This window comes from Hyaena hyaena, unplaced genomic scaffold (genome assembly GCF_003009895.1).
Source record: "Hyaena hyaena isolate Hyena2069 unplaced genomic scaffold, ASM300989v1 scaffold_151, whole genome shotgun sequence".
NCBI classification, from domain to species: domain Eukaryota; kingdom Metazoa; phylum Chordata; class Mammalia; order Carnivora; family Hyaenidae; genus Hyaena; species Hyaena hyaena.
This window is the reverse complement of record NW_024080783.1, coordinates 1,404,543-1,417,288: the sequence shown is the minus strand read 5'-3', so window position 1 is coordinate 1,417,288 and position 12,746 is coordinate 1,404,543. Positions and strand designations below refer to the sequence as shown.

The 12,746-nt window shown below is 38.3% G+C and overlaps 1 protein-coding gene across 3 annotated transcripts in view; it reads right to left on the bottom strand.

The window, feature by feature from the left end:
- The window catches only part of NR6A1 (nuclear receptor subfamily 6 group A member 1), a 236,684-nt gene that overhangs the window by 66,548 nt on the left and 157,390 nt on the right, over positions 1-12,746 (bottom strand). Inside the window, exon 1 of one of the 3 annotated variants that reach the window (XM_039239010.1) lies at positions 496-639. The exons of the other annotated variants lie outside the window; for them this stretch is intronic. Coding sequence (XP_039094941.1) covers positions 496-511 — 16 coding nt within the window. The 5' untranslated portion in view covers positions 512-639. Of the gene's footprint in view, positions 1-495; positions 640-12,746 lie in introns of those variants that run through there. 3 annotated transcript variants of the gene reach the window in all.

The window sequence follows — 12,746 nt, the reverse complement described above, 5'->3', positions numbered from 1 at the left end:
AAGGAAATAAGGCTGCCTTATCAACGGCCTCATGACCCCAATACTATCTATAATTAACAGTACTAAATAAGGCTTTCACAGATGGTGAACTGGATTAAGGAACTTAAAATATAAGCAAATTCTGTCAAGAGGTAAGCAGAACAATTTTTTAAAATGTAAACTTTATGTACAGATTGTGATGCAAAATGAAGTTTAAAATTTTTTTCAAGTCACTATAAAATTTAAATACAGTTTTTCTTTTTTCTTTTTCCTGCTCTTTCTCTTAAAATCATCAACCACAATTGATTTACTACACCTCTCCCTTGCCCTTCTACATTCCAAAACATTTATACCCAATTACAGTGTATATGAAAACTTTTTGGCTGAATTTTGCCAAGACACAAAAAAGGAGTGGGCTGACTCCCACCTCCCTCAAGGCTACTATTTGTTCTAAACCTTCAAAGAAAATTTTTAAACCTCAGATTGGGGCCAAACTTAAACAGTCAATTCCCTTACCTTCCCATGTCTCCATTTCATGCTTCTCGGAGTCTGTTGAGAAGTTCTATCGCAGCCATGAAGAAACAGAGATTACAGGACAAGTCCAGCTTGATGACCACCCTTCCGACACTTGGCCAATTTCTCTCTCTTAGCTGGGACTACGACAGTCATCCTCACAGGTCAGTTTACAAGCCAGTCATGTGATTAGAAAGTTCAGGCGCTAAGGTCACAATGTGTATGGAGTTCGTTTATTACCAAAGGTTATCTAAGTGGAACTGATAGACTTATTTTCTTTAGTTAACAACACTGCCTAGCACGTCTCTCTGAAAAGTATTGTGGAAACATTAAATAGGAAATACTCCTCTGGACTTCTTTAAACTGTGATCCTAAAATTAAAAGGCAGCCTTTTGGAAGATATGGTTTTCATTTCATTTAAAATAGTTCTAGTACCTGGAATTTTCCCCTTTTTTTCTTTCAAGAGCTATTCTATACTATATTTTCCTATATTCTGGATTACAAAATTTAGAGACTTGAAATATTTGGCACAAGGAAAAAGCCAAACAAAAACTCCATGTTATGCGTGTATTGGGTTGAAGGGGGAGGGTAAGACTGGGATTCTCTGCTTTTTGTCATTATAATAAACAATGACAAGGCAAATTCTTCTAAGAAAATTAAAACATGGAACTCTGATATCTGCAGGGTTCCCTTAATTTTGGCCCTTAATTTCCATGCTCTGGTTATACACATTTATCTAAAAAACATGGAGGAAAAAAAACTAGGTCTGCAAAATCCTTTTAGGAAGCACAAAGGTTAGAAATATCATCCCCTGCCCCCAGCCCAAAGCTTAAATCTTTAAAGTAAGCTTCCTGTTTCAAGCCTTAAAACTCCTAAGATCTTAAGCAATCTTACGCTACGCCTCCCTGATGGTGAACCATACTAGTAATACACAGCAGAGTGTGTGTATGCATATACACGCTCAAACCTTGCCATAGAGCCGCAGAGGCTGGCAAATCTGAGCTATATGCTAATGACATATGATGTCACACATTCAGCTATCCATTGAGATGGCAGGACACAATAACAAGGCAAATTCCTCACAGAAGGTGGGATGACCTAAAGACAGACTGATTCCCAGGAATAAATGCTTTTTTTAACAATGCAAAAATTGTTGCATCCTACTAAATCTCCCTTTCTCCTTAGCCTAGCCTTGGGAATAACTTAAAGGCTAGGCACATTTTATAGCAGTGTTCCAGAAAAAAGAGGAGACCCTCCTTGAGGTGCAGTGGAGTCTCACTTGGCAGCCATATAACTGAATGTCAAATATTGCTACTACTATTACTAAGAGGGCTTTTCCAACTAATAGAGACCATTGGGCTTATCTTACAAAGTAGGGCCAAAAGAAAAAGTGACCAGTGATTTAGAGGAGAAAAATATTACAATTTATATGTCTAAAAATAAATGTTCTGCTACTGCCACCACATGCCTCACCCCAAAAGAAAAACATCACCCAGTTTTCCCACTCCCCGTCATATAGGAAATTAATAGAGATTTTCTTCTCAGTCTCTGTGGAACTTAACGCAGCTCTCATAATTTTAGTAAAGTGACTATAAAAAGAATGACGGAGGAAAGATGAATAAGGGGAAAGTCTACCAGCAACTGAATTGGGAACACTCATTCAAAAGGCAGCTCTCTGTCTCCCTGAAGGATACAGGTATATCTAAAACTCAGTACCTGTATACAAGAGAGGTGTAATAAGCATCTCTGCTTTCATTGCACCAACCTTTGAAAAAAAGATGAAATGGGAAGCTATTAGTCTGGCTCCCAGGATGAAGAGTGAAGCAGTGTTTTTGATTTTTAAAAGTAAGTCTTAGTAATAATCCTTGATACACCCATAAGCCCGGGAACAAATCTTTAACGTAGTTTAAGAAAATGGGTAAATCTTAATCTTTGGATACGGAGTCATATTCTTCAGCATCCTCAGTCCCATAGTTTTGTTTTTTTTTAATAAGTCCTTTATAGAGTCTTTAAAAATTTTTTTTTTAATTTTTTAAAATGTTTATTTATTTTTGAAAGAGACAGAGCACCAGCGGGGGAGGGGCAGAGAGAGACACACATAGAATCTGAAGCAGGCTCCAAGCTCTGGGCTGTCAGCAGAGAGCCAGACATGGAGCTCAAACCCATGAGCCATGAGATGATGACCCGAGCTGAAGTTAGACTCTTAACCAACTGAGCCACCTGGGTGTGCCTAAAGACCTTTATAGATTCTACTGAGAGGAAGGGGAAAGAGAACATGAACATACATCTCATTTACCATGTGAATGCAAAAGACAAACTGTAAATCTTAACTAAGGGTCCCAGTAAGATTGTTAAAAACAATTGTAAATAAGAAAAATCATTTTAAAAGATTAAAAGGATATTTAGCATTTATGAATGGGAAGGAGAGAAAAGAAAATAAGACATCAGCACCATTTTTACTCACCAATACTAGCTTTGTAATATAGAAAAAAGTAGATGAAAAAAATTCTACATCTAACCATTTACATACTGAATATCTAAGAATTTAAAAGCTGAGTCTAAATTATGAATGACAGAACCTTAGTTAATCTTGCAAGAGACTGGTTCCACTTTCATTTTATAGATGAAGAAACTGAGGCCCAATGAAAGGAAGAATCAAAAGTCATCAGACCAACAAAGAAGAAAACCAAGTATCTTAGTCCCTTATTTATTCCATTATGCCACAGATCTTGAACAAAAGAAACAAACCCTCTTCTTTGATGTTACTTTTCAACATTATTTCCTATCTGTTTGTTTATTCAAATGGCAGCTTTCAAAGAAGACTGTAGATCTGAAGCGAAAGGGAGGTATCAAGATGTAATACTTGGTCCTTCAATGCAAAACAAAAGAGAGCAATTCCAGTGGTCAATCAGTGGAATAATTTCAGCCTTGTTTTTAATAAATTTCAATGAAAGTCTGATACAGAGTGAAAGCTATATGACCACTGTGATGGAGGAGGACTAGTTAGAAAACCTCAATCCATTTCAGAAAACAAGTATGCAGAAAATATTTTAAATTCCTTTTTAACCCTGCAAATAACAAAAAACCAAGAACCCAATGTCTTGGGTTCTCATCTGTCAGATCTTTTGATACAGACATTCCCTATGGCAAAGGAAAGAGTTGAATTCAACTGAACAGGAATAATGAAACACAGCCAGGTGAAATCCATACTACCTAAGACTAACAAGCAGTCCTCCTGAATATAGAACAACAAAGAACATACTTAGGTATGATTTCCAGTTTTGCCTTTTATCCTGGAGTTGAAGAGGGGAATTCATAGTTCAGGAAACAAGAAACAAACGAATAAAACTCTCAAAGTTGGAAACTAAACATGTTCTAGAAACTGGAGTTTTTCATTCAATTCTACAAACATTCATTGAGTATTTCCTATAAGCTAGGCACCATGCTGCTGGAAATGACTGAAATTAATATTGTGTGATCCTTGCCCGAGAGGTGTTCAACACCCTCTGACTTCTCCAGCTTCATTTTCATTTTATTAATTTTTTAAATGTTTATTTATTTTGGGGGGAGGGAACGGAAAAGAGAGGGAGACACAGAGTCTAAAGCAGGTGCCAGGCTCCGAGCTATCAGCACAAAGCCCAATGTGAGGCTTATACTCACAAACTGTGAGATGGTGACCTGAGCTGCTGTCAGACGCTTAACCAACTGAGCCACCCAGGTGCCCCATTCAGCTTCATTTTCTACCACTCCACACTAACCCACTTGTAGTACAAATACTAAACAGATAACTGACAATAGGATGCTATGAGTGGTGTAACTTGTGGGTACTACGTGTTAAGGAAACATAGAAGAATGGATAATTCATTAGATTGTAGCCCAATGCCACAGAGAGGGCCTTACATTTGAGCTAAACCTTGTAGTTCTGTAAGTAGACAGATAGGAAAGGTATTTCAGGACTTGCAGGAATGGGTAGAACTGGGGAGATCCCAAAAGACTTTTAATGCCTTTGCTACAAAGTCAGGAATGAGGGGTGCCTGGGTAGCTCAGCTGGTTGAGTGTCCAACCCTTTATTTTAGCTCAGGTCATGATTCCCAGGGTTGTTGGATCAAGCCCTGCATCAGGCTCTGGGCTGATGGTGTGGAGTCTGCTTGGGATTCTTGCTCTCTCCTTTCTCTCTCTCCCTCTCCCACTTGTGCTTTCTCTCTCTCTCTCTCTCTCTCTCAAAATAAATAAACTTAAAAAGAAAACAAACAAAGCCCAGAATGAAATCTGTATGCAGAAGAGTAACATAACTGGCTTAAGGAAGAAAAGACTATAGGGTGTGATTTTTAAAACTGCCTTATATATAACAACCAAATGCAATGTACATACCTTATTTGGATCCTGATTTGCACAAACCAACTGAGGAAAGACATTTTTGAAACAATCAAGGCAATTTAAATATGGGTATAATATTTAATTGGATCAGTTTCCCACCCACAAACTGAAGAACCTGGAAAGAGTAAGCCTTCCTTCCATTAAAAAAAATCTCTGTAGGGGCACCTGGGTGGCTTAGTCGGTTAAGCGTCCGACTTTCTCTTAGGTCATGATCTCGCGGTTTGTGGGTTCGAGCCCCGCATCGGGCTCTATGCTGACTGCCAGCTCAGAGCCTGGAGCCTCTTTTGGTCTGTGACTCCCTCTCTCTCTGACCCTCCCCTGCCCACGCTGTCTCTCTCTCCTAGAAATAAATAAAACATAAAAAAAAAAATTAAAAAAAAAAATCTCTGTAATTCTCCAGGCAAGACTTTGTATGTAAAATTTTACGGATTTTATTTATTTTTAAATGTTTTATTTATTTTTGAGAGCATATGAGGGGGAGGGGGCAGGACAGAGAATCCAAAGCAGGCTTTGCATTGACAACAGCGAGCCTGATATGGGGCTCAAACTCACAAACTGTGAGATCATGACCTGGGCTGAAGTTGAACGCTCAACCAACTAAGCCACGCAGATGCCCCTGTATGTAAAATTTTAAAGTATTACAATTAAAAACAGATTATAGTATGAGACTTATTCATCCCATATAACACCCCTACCTGTCTATCTTCTTCACAAGTAAGACCCAGGCCAGACCAGAGATTAATGGAAATAAGTATTGCGGCTGTGAATATCACAACAGCTCAAACTTATTAAGCTACATGTGCAAACAAAAGAAAAAAAAGATTTAAGTAGTAAAAATAAGATTAAGGGACAGAGCAAAAGAACACAGAACCTTTCTCCTTAGGTGCCCCTAAAAAGGAAAACCACTTGAAACCCAGTAGTTTTCAGACTCTGGTCTCAGCCTTGGCTTTTGAAGTCGCTTCATTTTCTATCATCCATCTACCGGCCTAAACCAGAGTGGAGCGAGAATCAGATAATACAAGAAGTTTCTGCCAATATGTAATTAAGTTATATGTAAGTGAGGAATCTGGGCAAAGGCCTAAAAGATACCCCACCCCTCCCACTCTCAGCCACCAATAGCTGTGGCATAATTTCACTGTGCCCATCAATGGCTTCCAGTCACTACAGAATAAAGGTTCACACCCTTTACTAATCCAGCCCCTGCTGATTTCTCTAGCTTCATCTATCACCATTCTGTAAACAGCCATCACCAGTCATACTGAACCACTTGTCGTACAAGTATGCTAATCTATTCCATTTGCCAGGAACAACTCTTCTCACTACTTCCTTGTTTCCACAACCACTTACTCATCTTTCTGGAATCAATTTAAATATCATCTCCACTGTGAGGTATTCTAAGACTCCATCCTCTCAGTCCTCAAATCAGACAGTCAAATCACACCCTTCTTCCATACTGCCTGGGATCCCTAAAAGATACCATGACAGTACGTATCACTTAGTATTTTTTATTTTACAGTTCTATCTTCCTTATTAATCTGAATAGAACCCCCAAGGAGTCAAGCCTTGGTAAACCCAGGGTCCAGCCCTGGGTTTAGCATATAGTAGGCATTCATAATACGCTAAAGCAGTCAGAAGGTTTTTGATATATGTATTGTGTGGGGTGGGTGGAGTGCGGTTCTTTTATTAAACTTAATGGTGTGTTAATATTCTATTTCATTTCCATGTTTGCTCACTCCATAGGAAGTTTTTTCCCCTGGATGAACTCCACTTCAGAGTCCTTCAGGTGTCCGGCCCTTTGTTTTCTAGGACTTGTAATCTTTCAATAAATGAAGATTCAGCACTGGTTGTCCTAACCAACATGTCCTATTTGCAGAGTTCCTATGTTAGTGTAGAGTCACATGTTGCCAGTGCTCTTTTGATTAACATAGATTATCTACCACTAGATTCCAAGCTATATGAAGACAGAGAATTGTGCCCCTTATTTCTTGTTCACCATTGTATCCCTAGTGCCTGGCATAAAACAGGTGTTTAATGAATATTTGTTGATGAGAGGAGGGAAGAAAGGAAAATGGTTGCTTCAGAGAGCAGGAACATGGATGAGGGAAAAAAAATCTTTCAAGAATACAAATACTCAAAAAAAGGTTACAGTAGGCCATTCCTGCAAAGCCAAAACCAGTTTACTCAGCCTCAATTCCAGCTCCAGTAAATCCTACCCATACAAAGAGCTCTCCTCTAATTGACGGATTGGGTGTAATAAATCTGAAAACCAACAGGACCGGTTGTAAACCAGCCAAGTGGCAATCCTACCTGCAACCAACCCTGTCCTTTCTGCTCTACTAGAGATTGAACCTGACTCTCTAAGGACAGGCACGACAAACGGAGAAGGCAACAGGGGCTTACTAATCTTGCTTTAGGGTATAACCTGGCTTCAGATAGCAAAAAGATTGATTTTTATCAAAATATAACACACATAACCCCACTCTGAGTCAACTATACGTAGCAACTGAGTCCTATCCTGGGTCCTGGAGTCTTGGATTGCTCTCCTGAGCCTTCCATCTTGATATCCAACTGCCTCTTGGGCATTTCCACCTAGCAATCATAAGCATCTCAGACATGTTCAGACATGTCCTCTCTTTAAAACCTGCTACTTTTTCTGGGCTCCTTGTTTCAGTGGATGGCCTCAACTCCCAAGCCAAAAAGACTCTTTCCTTGACTCTGTTCTCTCCTTTGACCTCACCCACAGTCAACTTGTCTTCATTTCTGTCTTTTCAATCCCCTCAAAAAAAGCTGCCAAAGCAGCCACTCTCTAACCAAAGATGGGGCCATTTGAGTGTTCTTTAAAAAAAATTAAAATTAACTGGAATACAAATGCTTAAATCCATAAATTACTAATGATTCTAAGCAAATTTTGTCACCACTGAATAATGCTAGAGAACCAACACAGCATTTTGAAAATGTTTACATAAAGGGAAAGAATCATGTATTTATCCTGCCTTTCCTAGGTGAAATATACTACAGGATAATAAACAGCAATGGAAAATTTTCTCTTCATAGAAGCATTCCAATAAATAAGTGAACAAAAAATACTGGAATAAGAAATTATTCTGAAATAATGGATCCTAGATATTGACCATCAACAGCTAAAATAACAAAACAGAGAATAAGACAGTAATATATCTTCTGATATAAAAAGTCAACACCCCCATAAAGTAGTCTTGTCAAAAAAGTTGAATCTGAAGATGATCAAGCCTCTAGATCCAATAACTAAAATAAAAAAAGAACTAGAGAGGAACACATTCATCTACAGCACAAGACACAATTAGCAAACTCTGGGTTGTGGTAAACTCATCAAGACAAATTACTCAATCTCTTAAACTAAATTAGAAGGGGAAAAAAAGATCTGTAGGTAAAAAAAATCTTTTAGAGATATATACCAGAATATTAATGGATGAAATTATATGATACCTAAGATATGCTTCAAAATAATACGGAAGGGGAGAAAGTGGGTGGGGGTTTACATGGGACAGAATTAGACACTGGATGATAGTTACTGAGGCTGGGTACATGGGTTCATTACAGTACTTTTTAAAAGATCTTTTTTAATGTTTGCTTATTTTTGAGAGAGAAAGAGAGAGGAGAGAGAGAGAGAGAGAGAGAGAGAGAGAGAGAGAGAGAGAGAGAGGTCAAGGGGCAGAGAGAGGGAGACACAGAACCCTAAGCAGGATCCAGGCTCTGAGCTGTCAGCACAGAGCCCAACGTGGAGCTCGAACCCACGAACTATAAGATCATGATCTAAGCCGAATTTGATGTTTAACTGACTGAGCCACCCAGGCGCCCCTTAAAGATTTTTAAGTTTATTTATTTATTTTGAGAGAGAGAGACAGAGAGAGCGTGCACACACATATGAGCTGAGCGGTGGCAGAGAGAGAGGGAGACAGAGAACCCAAACTCTGCACTGACTGCAGAGCCTGACTTGGGGCTCAAACTCATGAATGGCAAGACCATGACCTTAGGTGAAATCAAGAGTTGGTTACTGAACAGACTGAGCCACCCAGGCACCCCTCATTATACTACTTTATGTATTTCTATGTATGTATAAAATCTAATAATATAAAGTGAAACAAATCTTTCTAAATCCATATATATTTTTTCATCTCTATTGTACAATTCTTGACCACCATTATCCTCTCATAGGGTTTATTTCAAGAGCTTCATTATAGGTGGGTCTTGTTAGTTCCTGTTTTTTTCTACATCACTTTTCTCCATCCCTGCCTCATCATATCTCTTCCCTCCAATCCATCTTCACTCTGGCTGCTTTCTAAAACTCAATTAAAACCGTGAAAACCCGTCATTGCTTTCAGAATAAAGCACCTTCCCAAGCTTACAAGGACCTTCGTGATCAAGCCCCTCATCAACCTCTCCATTCCCTCTTCTCATATTCCCAATACTCTCAACAGATAGTGCTATTTGCAGTTCCCCAATGTGCCTTTGCATATGCTGTTGCTTCTGCCTGGCTAGTTCCCATGAATTATTTCATTCTCAGCTAATTCAGACATTACAATCTTCTCCAATTCTTCCTTGCCCTACAGGTTCCAATCCTATTAATTTCTACAATTTCATCTTTTTGTATGTTGCCTATCCATGGATCTATGAGTATTACAAGAACAGGGACAAGATCTGATTCATGTCTGTATTCCTGGTACCTATCACAGAAACTTGCACAAAATGGGTACTTGATTCATGTTTGATGAATTGAGGGGAGGAGGAGCCTAGGCTTCCAAGGAATCCATAATTCTAGAGAAACAGCTAATTAAAATAAAAACCAGACTGAAATTACATGGTTTGCAGTTAGACAAAATCTAACATGAAGGATACAACTTATAATAGGTTTGGTAAATTTGGGCAGGGCATTGTAAATTCTCTGAGCTCAGTCTCCACACCCATTAACAGTTACTCCACAGGGTTATTGATTAAATAAGAACACAGATCAAAGTAACCAAAATTATCTTTAACAACACAACACTATGCTCACGTATCACTGAGAGGATTTAGCAACCCCAGGACCATTAGGTTTGTGCCCTCACTTTCCCACTGGAAGCCTATCTAATTCCAAAGGCTTTGGGCATCTTTCCTATCAATGGGGTCAATCTACCACTGCTTGGCAAGTTGAGGAAAGGGGCACTGCTTCCCTAATATTTTCCTACTATCTGGTGTATCTCTGTGTAAATTTACTCATCTTCCTTTTTGATGAATGCTGAATTAGGATCTAATCAGAGCTTCGAAACTCAGATTTTTGCCAACTTGACCTCTAAACATGTTAAGTAAAGGGAACAGACGTATAGAATATATACTGCAGCACAAGGGACAATAACCTTTCTATGCTGCTCTAGGATATCCTAAAGCCGGAATTCAACCCCCATTCCCTCATATACAGGACTATTTTTTAAACAGGAAAATAGAATAAAAAGTATAAGCAAGCAAATTCTAGGGTTAAATCAAGATTCAAAATTTGGATCCTGCTTTTACCAGCTTTGTGACAAAGTAAATTGTCTAACTTTGGTCTCAATTTCCTCATCTATAAAGTAAGTTAACAGTACCTACTCTATAGAGTCTCTGAGAATGAAAAGAGATAATATTGGGGTGCCTGGCTTGTTCAGTTGGTAGAGCATAAAATTGATCTTGGGGGTTTTAAAAGTTTGAGCCACATGTTGGGTGTGGTGACTGCTTAAAAATAAAATCTTTAAAAGAGATATATGAAAAACGTTTAACACGATGCTTGCCATATAGTAAATTCTCAATAAATTTATAGTTAATATTATTTAGGAAAATGTTTCTTTTCTTATCATAAAGTAACATATGTTCAGTAAGGGAAAAAAAACAAAAACAAAAACAACCCAGAAAACAGGGGCATTTGGCTGGGTCAAGTTGGTAGAACACACAAATCTTTATCTGGGGGTATTGAGTTCAAGCCCCATGTTGGGCATAGAGCTTACTTTAAAAAAAACAAAACAAAGCAAAAATCCAGAAAACAAAAAAGTATAAAGGAAACAAACTACTCTGAATCTCACTACCTAGACAGAACCACAAAAAATAGTAATTATATTTTGGTGTACTTCCTGATATCTTTTGTGCTTCTGCATATATATACTTTTTATTTTTATTTTTTTACAAAATTCAAATATATTACATATAGTTCTTTTTCCACTTAGCTTATATTCTCCAATGTTATTAAATACTTAAATATTTAAAGATTACATAATCTTTATATAATATGCATGTATTTATAATATACTTAATAATTATTATGTGTAAAGATTGTATTTAACAGCAGCAAAGTTTTCCATTAATGGATGTTGCATAATTTAAACAATATTTTTAAAAAAATTTTTTAATGTTTATTTTTGAGAGTGAGAGAGTGCGTGTGAGTGGGAAAAGGGCAGAGAGCAAGGCAGAGGATCCAAAGGAGGCTCCACACTGACAATAGAGAGCCTGATGTGGGGCTTGAACTCATGAACAGCAAGATCATGACTTGAGCTGAAACTGACTAAGCCACCCAGGCGCCCCTAAATAGTACTTTTTTGCTCGACAGTTGAGCTACTTCAAATTTTTCAGTATTTTTAAAACAACTGTAACAGAAGAACTTTATATACTAATCTTTGATTCATATTCGTTTCTTAGGACATATTTGACAGAAGAGGATTACCTACATGAACCTCTTATATTGGTATTGTCAAAATATTCACAGAAAAAGTATTCCAAAAGTATATGAGTACCCATGTCATATGCTGGGCTGTTCTGTGGAGGCCAGGTGGTAGCATCCTGAGCATATGGTTACCCTTACTGATGGTGGCAACTGATTTAGGATACTCACCATTCTGTAGGAGAGTGAGAGGTAACTAATTCATAAGCAAGCTAAAGAGTTGAAAAAAAAAACCTTGCCATTTTGTGGAATTATGGAGGAGAGGTTTTTTTTTTTTTAAGTTTACTTATTTTGAGAGAGAGAGAGAGAGAGAGAGAGAGAGAGAACAAGAACATGTGTGCAAGCAGGAAAGAGTCAGAGACAGAGAGGGTGAGAGAGAATCCCAAGCAGGCACCGCTGTGTCAAGGCTTGATCTCACAAGATCATGCCTTGATCTCAGGTGAGATCATGACGTGAGCTAAAATCTGAGTCAGAAGCTTAATCAACTGAGCTGCCCAGGTGCCCCAGGGAGATTACTTTAATTGGACATTTCACAGAGACCAATAGCAAGTTGAAGGGAGAGGTGCTTTTGACCCCAAACAACTTGCCTTTTCTGAATTTCAGGTTACAGTGCTATTTGGGGTCCTACCAGTAAGTGTCTCCCTCCTGCCCCATTCAGTTGCTTAGCATTCATTCATTCTGGGAAGAAAGAGGCAGGTAAGTGGGCTTTGAAGTTAAACATGTTCAAGGTTCCACAGTAAGAAACAGGAAATTTCCTTCATCTCTCTAAGGCTCATTTCCCTTACCAAAAAAAATTGGATCAGGCCATTTTGGTTGAGAATGTGAAAATACCTATCACATTATTAAGTACCTATCACAGGCCCAGGAAACTTAGCAATAGTTAATATTTTCCTAATCTCAAGCATAGTGAATCAGGTTCTCCATAGGCATCTTTGTCCTCACATCCATTTGTGAGACAGAATGCTTGTTTAGAGTAAGTGTAGGAGAGGTACCCCATAGTACGCATTTAAGACCACTCTCTCATGCAATGGTTGTAGCCAGGGGCTCAGAGAAGGGGGAAGGGGGGAGGCACGCTTTATTTATTTATTTATTTATTTATTTATTTATTTATTTAACAAATAGTTTATTGTCAAGCTGGTTTCCATATAACATCCAGTGCTCATCCCCACAAGTGCCC